Source organism: Amaranthus tricolor, chromosome 8 (genome assembly GCF_026212465.1).
Source record: "Amaranthus tricolor cultivar Red isolate AtriRed21 chromosome 8, ASM2621246v1, whole genome shotgun sequence".
Taxonomy (NCBI): domain Eukaryota; kingdom Viridiplantae; phylum Streptophyta; class Magnoliopsida; order Caryophyllales; family Amaranthaceae; genus Amaranthus; species Amaranthus tricolor.
Window position 1 is genome coordinate 10,006,303 of NC_080054.1, and position 8,903 is coordinate 10,015,205.

The 8,903-nt window shown below is 32.7% G+C and overlaps 1 protein-coding gene across 3 annotated transcripts; it reads right to left on the minus strand.

Moving 5' to 3' along the window:
- Positions 1–2,178: 2,178 nt before the first annotated feature.
- Positions 2,179–8,262, minus strand: LOC130820566 (uncharacterized protein At2g02148). Of its 3 annotated transcripts, none has more exons than XM_057685988.1 (8): positions 7,732–8,262; positions 6,843–6,966; positions 6,396–6,737; positions 5,615–5,777; positions 5,388–5,511; positions 5,256–5,300; positions 3,556–3,819; positions 2,179–2,437 (listed from the first exon to the last, which is right to left on the minus strand). In XM_057685988.1, exons 1-8 carry the CDS (start codon positions 7,939–7,941, stop codon positions 2,336–2,338), a joined length of 1,374 nt encoding a protein of 457 aa, XP_057541971.1. In that variant the 5' UTR covers positions 7,942–8,262; the 3' UTR covers positions 2,179–2,335. The 3 variants fall into 3 exon arrangements, with proteins under 3 accessions (XP_057541971.1, XP_057541970.1, XP_057541972.1); XM_057685987.1 differs by having other exon boundaries at positions 3,556–3,822; XM_057685989.1 differs by having other exon boundaries at positions 2,318–2,456; positions 3,556–3,822; positions 7,732–8,244.
- Positions 8,263–8,903: the final 641 nt, after the last annotated feature.

An 8,903-nucleotide genomic window follows, 5' to 3' on the forward strand; every position in this document is an offset into this window, starting at 1 on the left:
GGTATTATTACTTACTCCTACAGGAATCTTTCCTCCATTCAGGAATTTATATCACAATATCATATTTATCTCAAAAGAAACATCATGAAGCAAATTCATACAATTACCTCAAATAACATATTTTGATGCTCATAACTTAAGTATGATATTCAAAACAATAAGAAATACATAAGTATTCCACACTCATCATGGTTATAAAAGAACAACTCATACATCTACAAAACAACTTGAACACTTAACCTAAACTTAATCAACACAACCATGATTTGATCAACACAACAATATAAGTCACACAACCTATAATGAATATCTTGTAACTCTTCAAATATAGTAACAAATATTCATATAACAAACAAGTGACTCAATCAAAATTATGAACAAAATCACAAAGGGACTCATCAATTACTAAAGGTTTCATAAGTTCTTCAAATCCGAAGTAGTTCCTAAAACTACTTCACACTCATTAGAAATACTTCTAGTAATAATATCTAAGGGAAATACAAGGAACATCACATACTTAAATAGGTTTAAGAATACAATAATTAATAACCCTTCGTAAATACTCTTAAAAAAAATCTCATCAAACATACTCAAATAAATATAATTTTTGACCAGAAAAATATTTATAATACGTACCTCCACATTCACGGATTTTAACCATACTTTTAGAAGATCTCATAATAATCACTATTCACTAAGGTATAAAATCCACAATTTTAATCCTTAGTTTCACTATCCCTCTTATCTTCAAAAAGTTTCTACATAACACTCCTTATTCATTAGAAGATCCCATGATGTTTGCAACTCTAAATTTTGTGAATCACTTTAAAAGTTAAATAATTACCACATTTTTAACTTATCAAGATTCATACATACACAAGCTATAAAAGCTTTAAACCACATCTTCAAAACCTTACGAAACTTGATGCTTTCAATCCATATGACAAAATAATGTTTGTAAACTTCTACTATCAAGTCTTTAAACATCAAGAAATACTTTATTTTAAATAACTCACTTTCAAAAATCTCTTAACCATAATGAGTAAACTCTAAATCATATGTAAAATATGAATTTTTACTCAATAAATTAATTTATGAAAGAGACAACTTAGAATTAACAAAGATTCACTTTTTCCCCTTAACCACAAAAATAAGTAGAATTTATTTTTAACGAGTTAAACCACTTGCTACACTAATTAAGTCATAAAATATTACACCTTATGCACAATAATATATCAACCTCATGAAAATTGTATTTTAATTAATCCAATATAATTAGTATGTGGACATATTTTCAAAAATCATGTAAATTTACTTAAGTATTAAATAATACAAATTACAACCCCCACATACACAACATGTAAGACATCTCAAAAATCAAAGTTGGTTATTCATAAGTCATAACAATCACATCACTTAGTCAATATATGACTAACTTCCAATAACAACAATTTTTTAAGAATCCACTTAAAATAAGTAGATATTTTGCATGATATCTTGCACAAGATTCACTCAACTAGTAATTTAGCTCAAAAAAAAGTGAGCTCTTATTTAGTTTGATTTGATTTATTTTTGATTTTTAGTAGGCTCAAACCTAATCTAAACAACAAATAATTTGGTTTTGAAAATTCCATTCCAAATCCAAAATATCTCATATTTGATTTAGATTGATTTGGTTTATAATTCTCATCCGAATATCTTTCATTCCTAATTTCAATGTGGCTCAAAATGACAAGGTGAGATAAATCCACCTTCTTACCTAAGTGAGACTCAAAAATATGTTGAACAATAAAACTAATTTGAATAATTACACAAATTCCAAATCAACTCTAATCAAAATAATTTGAAATATACCCTCTAAAAATTCAATTCACATCATATAATTACCCTTAAACTATATTTATTTTATTATTCATTGAATTATAATTATTAATTTAAAAATGTCTTATTTCATGCTAAAGCTTTCATGTAATTAAAATTATTTATTTTGGATTCAAAATACACACAACTTGACCAACTAAAATCCTAAGTTTGAGATTCAAAATCAATTTGCATCGATCTAAATTCAATCTGAAGATCAAAAAACGCAATAAAAATTTAATCCAACTTATCCAAATGTCATGTTTAGTTGTCTACTCTCAATTTCCAATCCACTCACTTCTAGTTCCACATAACAAAAGAGCAAACAACCCACAAATATGACATGTAAAAGCAGGAAACAATATCATGTTTTTGGTTTAAAGACAAAACAATTTGGCTTGATTAAAAGAACATAGACTTACAACATTACAAATTACAATCCGGGGATTTGTTTATTAGACATAAGCCGCATGAGTCATATCCCAAACCGCTTTGTACCACACTGCGAGCAGAACTTGGACGTTGGCCTCAAGTATGGTGATCCACATTCATCGCAGAACTTTGCAGGACTGGTTGGCTAAACAACAGAATCAACACTGCATGTCAGAACACTTCTGATTTCACTAATCATAACATTCAATTATAACTGTTGATCCGCATGTGCAAAGTGGTCTACAGCATAGGGCTCATTATCAGAGGGCCCCAAAATATATATTTTTATACTTATTTGATTTAATGTTTTAATTACAGCTAACATATGTATATTATTTTACATAAGAATAACCAAGTAATAATGAGTCAAATATTAATATTATAAAAATAGAGATTTTATCATATACTAGTATTTTACTTTTTATTTTCTCAAATTATAAGGGTTTTTTAAGATAAAATTGGCACAGGGCCCAAAATTTACGAGACGGCACTGCATTCAATTAAGAATCATGTGTTGACGTAATAATTTAAAGACTTTTCCTTTCATCCTTGCAAAGGATTTGATTCACAAGGAATGAATTTCAGGGTAATCCAATATAACAAACCCCTTCAAATATGCAAAAAAAACATCATAGCTCCCTCTATTTACTTCAGTTGATTACAAGTCATCTCTGTTCACTACTGATTATGCTTTGTTTTTTCATTAATAGTATATGCATCTGTAACCAATCTTGAGCTTGGATAAAGTTTTAGATGACTCGAACTTTAAAAGAAGACCAAGATATCACATTCAACAGTAAACTAAAATGTATAAATTTCTATCCACCGGATTATTCAGCAATCAATCATGCATCTGAAAAATGAACCAAAAAATGAAAATTGCTTTTGGATATTCCATCTCCAGCTTAAATGACTCAATAAATCACGTGCACTTCTTATTTATATGAAGTTGTAGATGAAGTTTTCTACAAAAGACCAATCGAAACATATCTCTCTGTTATCACTAACAAGGGTAAGGTTGCGTATATTCAACCCCTGAAATCCCTTAATGGCATTGAGATAATAGAACACCTATGAGCAATAGTATCATCACAACAAACTAAAATCGAGCAAAAGTATCCCGACCCAGCCATTACTAAAGAACTACCTGGAAAATCACATGAGTAAGATGGCAATATAACATTGGAGTTGGACAATACAATCAACAAAGGGCGCATCACAGTTAGATGGCAATAGAACATTAAGTAGGCACAAGAAACTTACCATCATATTCAAACGACCTATAATGTGACTTCCTCCAAGAGACTCTAATGACGCCATGCTCTGAGAAAAGGTGGGAGATTCATGGCCATGAGCCATGTCAGATAAATGAGAAGATTGCCCACTTTCATGAGGGCAACCTACGAGAGTTGTCTGCTGATTCTGATTAACAGACTGGTTATTATTCAAGATGACGGGTTGATATTGTGGCTGACGACACATTGTCACCAAAGAATGTTTTGCAGGTGTCTCCTGCTCCCTTGAACCCTGCTACAAGCATTCCAAACGCATAATCAGCGGGATGTATGGTGGGGACAAACAATGAGGAACTGACCCTTGAAATCTTTAAATATCCAACAATCTAATCATCATAATAATGACAAGCAAAATTGAGCAATTGAGCACTAAGAAACCTCACACACATCAATTGGAGTAGTCCATTGATAAGCCATGGCAATGTATAGTATAGAATTGTAAAACAGATTGTGTTATTATGAATTATGATTCAAGAGCTACAATGATAGAATACACGTAATCGAGAGGCTTGCAACTCTCCCAAAATGAGTTAAGATCTCAACCAAAAGTGTTAACAAATTATTTTGATATCTTCTTTATATATACTAGTTTCCCTTACCTTATACCAACTAATCAATTAATGACAAAAATTTGTGAACTACAGCCTTAAAATTTAGCACTTTTACGAATTACAATCTCAATGTTTATGATTTGCGAATTACAGCCACCAAAGTATCAAAGTTTGCAGGTTCAGGCCAAAACACAGAATTCCGACCATTTTGGTGGTCGGAATTTTAGGTTAAGTGGTCGGAGTTCTGTATTTTTGGCCTGAACCTGTAGACTTTGATACTTTGGTGACTGTAATTCGCAAAAAACAAACATTGAGGCTGTAATTCGCAAAAGTGCTAAACTTTGAGGTTGTAATTCGCAAATTATTCTTAATAGTAAAATACCTAATATAGCCCTCTATCCTATTTATGACATTTGAAAATATTTACAAAGTTGCTGATACGATACAATACGGCCTTGTTTTTGCACTATGGCACAGAAGCACCTCGCAACTAAGATTACATCGGGCACACTTTTGAAAACTAAAGATGATGTCTCTAAACTTCTTTTTAAATGACAAATTATACAAGAAAACACTGCCAGAAAGAGAGTTGAGGATCTGCTCAGCACATAGCCTTCTCATTCTTGAAGCTACAATCTAGATAGAGGTTTAACAGCATAGTAAAAAATGCATTAAAAAGTTACGGTTATGGTAACAAACAGGTCGATGCGGCAACAGGATGATGCAGTTGTCGTACCACCTAATATTGGCTTAAACCATGAAATATCACTTAGAACGACCTAAAACGCAATTCTTTTACATCTTTACAATGCGGGTAAAAACGGTTCGTTAACTTTGAAAACTTTTACGAAACGGTATACTTAACGGCCTTGTTTTGCATTACGTTCAACAGGTAAAAAGTTTGGACATGAAGGTTATTCTGAGAAGGTCTGTACAGTGACTTCTTCAATTTGAAAGATATAATTTTGTGGTCAACATTTTCAAGAAACAGATGCTCCAGTCTTCATACGGAACTACAGGAGTGCTAAAGATACAATCAGGAGAAAAATCAAATATGATGGAAAGATTAACCACAAAATCAAGTTGAACAGACTAGCCTATAGACTGATTTACATACCTCTGTTGCAGACTGCAACTCGTGGTCAATGTTGCTGTTATATGACTGAGAAGAAAAGCGAGAGTTTTTCATCATATTTCAATATTGCAAAATAAAAACCATGCGATGATTATAGCCTTATAGGTGACTCACAAGCAAACCGGGGACAATCGGTGAAGTGTTTGAAGAGGTACGCCTAACTTTATGTCTAGGGTTGTAGAACTTATAGTCCCTGGAAGTAATTGCTACTTCAGTTCGACCTGTCAAACGCTTGAACCTGCAACACCACAGAGCCTAGTGTTGACAAAGATGATCAATAATTAACCTAAAGAACTATAAGCATACAAGGTTACTGCAAACTTATTATGGCTTAAACGAACCATTCTGCATCATCAGCAGGGACATTATTAGGCTTTTCAATAATTTCCAAGCCATTGGCCACCACAAAACGAACCCGCTTCACGTCTTGGACAACTAACTCTGGAAATTTATTCCTTGTTTCATGAGAAGTAGCTAATTCCCGTCTTCTAAAAGAAATGCAACCTGTGTTTAATGGATGCATAAAAATATTTCATAAGAAGCTGATCCGATATAGACATCACAATCATCCATGAGAGGTAATGCATTATAAAATGAACATAAATTCAATTTAGGAATTTAGTAACACTCAGAAATTTAGACACTCGGGTTAGCCAAAATGCTAAGTTGTAACCACTTTAAGCAAATAATTAGTTGGGGTACATCCATTGGCCAAGTAAAGGTCAGAGTGGGGCTCAAAAGACATTCAGTGGGGATTGGGAGAAACATGCAATTACGGCTCTAATTACTTCTAATGTTTCTAAGGGCAGCTTCGATATAGCTTATATTATTAGAATAACAATAATTTCAAAAATTAATAAATAGATATGAACAGCTCTTGCCTAAGCTAAAACCTGGGTCGGGCACACAAATTGACTCTTCGTACCTAAAAACAAGTCAAGCACATCCAGAATTGCATTCTCAGTCCTATTTAACAAATGAAATTTCTGGTTTTATGCTGTCTCAGGTTCAATCTATTTTTTTATCTCACGGCACTTCACTTTAACTTTGTTATTTATCCTACACATAGCCAGTGAAGAATAGGTCATAAATTAAGCTAGAAAAGAAACTACGATATGCTACCTGTTTTAGGAAATTTCTGAGTCAGCTTCCTGTAGAGCCCACCCGAAGCTTCAAGCGCTACTCCGATGGTCTTTTCACGCAAACCATTTAATGGGGATAATCTCATGTTCACTTCACCGACCAGAGTTTCATACAGATTAGCCACATACATCAACGGCAAAACAAACCTTGGATCTCCTTCATAATGATATTCTGTGGACTTTCTTTTGTTTGATTTATCATCTACAGACTCAACACCATTTTCAATACAAGCAACACCCTTCTCTATAATATGGTCGCCAATAAAATTATCCACCACAATTTGCAAGAATTTAGCCCGTGCGGTTTCAATTGGCATAAGATCTAATAGAAAAACAAATAAAATGAGTAGATCTAATAGGATATGAGCAATACTTCCTAACATGATCCAAATGCTGAGGCAAAATGAAGCAGAATATTGAAAATTACCATTTGCTGTTAAAACACTGCAAGATTTTCTAAGAGACCCACTACTTTCTAGGCTAGACTGATCGTCATCAACTCCGATGTTAGGAATCTGAATCGGATTTTTGTACACCTCAACCAAGCAGTCCTAGAGAAATACAAAAGCAGGTGTAATACGAAGGATTATACACCTATTCACTTTCCAGATAATCAGCTTAAGCAAGAAGATCAACAACATGTTAAGCATCATCATCATCAACTCAATATCCCGCTCGAAGCATTGGGTGCAACACGAGGACATCCCAATAGCTCACCTATCCTAGTATTACTCTGGTCTAAGCACACTTAACTGCGGAGTTCTGATGGGATCCGTTGCATTATTGCTTGCATGATTTCCCAAGCATGAACTTTTTTAACATTTCATACATTTCGGAACAAAAAAATTTTCAACTACACAAAAGATATTAATCAGCAATCTACACCTTTGTACAGTAACTAAAATATCAGCTTCTATATTATAATCTTCCTTCCTCTCTCTAAGATAAAAAAAAGTTGTAGTCGTTCATTTTATTTTGAGAGTTACTCCCGAAAAATGTACACAAAAACTTAACACATCTACTCAAACAGTTATTCCAAGTAAAAATACTCAATTTTCAGATCAACTTTCTTTCTATGATCCATAAAAGTTGAAACCTTGCCAAGAAATTAAACAGTTATTCCAAATAAAAAAATCAATTTCCTCAAACAAGAACATTTAACGCATAAAGGTCTGAGCTATACAAAATTTTAGCTTAATTTCAACACAACACACTAAAAGTACGAATCACATACTACTCTTAATATGCAATTGACAAATATAAACAAATAAAATGCAATAATCAAAAACCAAATACAAATAAGATTGAATCTTTACCCCATTATTGGAACCCTCATCTTGATCTAAACTATCTTCAGTGAGGGCATCATGAGCATCATTGCTGATTCTATCAATTTCACTCCCATTTTTCACATCATCCAAATTGCTCTCATCAATGTAAGAATCAGCTGATCTTAAATTATTGTTATCAACATTATGACTATTATTTTCAACATCATAATCATTAATTGGAACCCTAGTTCCCATAACCCTTGAAATATATTATTACAAAACTCATAAATAATTCTATTTCCACCTCAAATATCAAAACCCATGATTAATCGGCTCAATTTCTCTTAATTTTTGTGAATTTTTGAGTTTAGTAATCCAATTTTGTATGCCATTTTCCCGCCAGAAGAAAATTAATGATAAGTTTTCTGCTGGGTGAAAATGGAGTGCAAATTAACGGATATACAAACTGAAAGGAGGAAACAAAAGAGAAGCAAAGACCGTACCACTAGCAGGAATGAAGAAGTAGAAAAAAAGGTACTGCCCAAACCTAACGCTTGTTGTCCGCACCAATTTCCAAGTCGGTCTGTTTCCGGTTTTTTCCAACTTATATTTCATAGTCCTTGTTTTTCGGTTCACAAATTGAGAGATTGAAACAAATAAGAAATTTTACCAAATAAAAAAAATAAAAAATAAGTTTTCGGTAAACTTAATTCTAAAAATAAGCATCTCCATATCAGAGTCTAAAGTCAAGTATATTCGTAGTTACTAACAGCGAACAAAAAGTAAAAATTGATTGTTCCCAGTTATTAACTGCGAACAAAACGGAGACAATGTCGTAACATTAGAAGGGACAAAAAGATAACATGATTTTCATTTTTTTTCCCGTCTAACGTTATGACATCGTCGCTCTTTTATTCGCGGTTATTAACTACGAACAAACAATTTTGACTTTTTTTTTACCAGTTTTTTTATTGTTGTTAATAACTGCAAACATACCTGAACTTAGGCTCGGACATGGATACGCTTATTTTTGGAATTGAGTTTACCTAAGCTCCTTTTTTTTGTTAAAATTGCTTATTTATTTCAAAATTTTCAGCTAGTCTTGGACGAGACGGCCTTATAAACTATCAATTTGGGCTGGCCCAATTCACGCGTGTAACAACCTGGGCATTTTTTTTCATTTTCTAGGCATTTTTCAATTTTGATCTTAAAAGATA

Bases quoted from the DNA above. Each gene is read 5' to 3' on its own strand.
- LOC130820566 (XM_057685987.1), bottom strand. From the start codon at position 7,941: ATGGGAACTAGGGTTCCAATTAATGATTATGATGTTGAAAATAATAGT. The intron at 6,738-6,842 runs GTAATTTTCAAT...TTTTTCTATTAG, and splicing joins CAGTGTTTTAACAGCAAATG to ATCTTATGCCAATTGAAACC. The intron at 5,301-5,387 runs GTGAGTCACCTA...TTTTCTTCTCAG, and splicing joins CGATTGTCCCCGGTTTGCTT to TCATATAACAGCAACATTGA.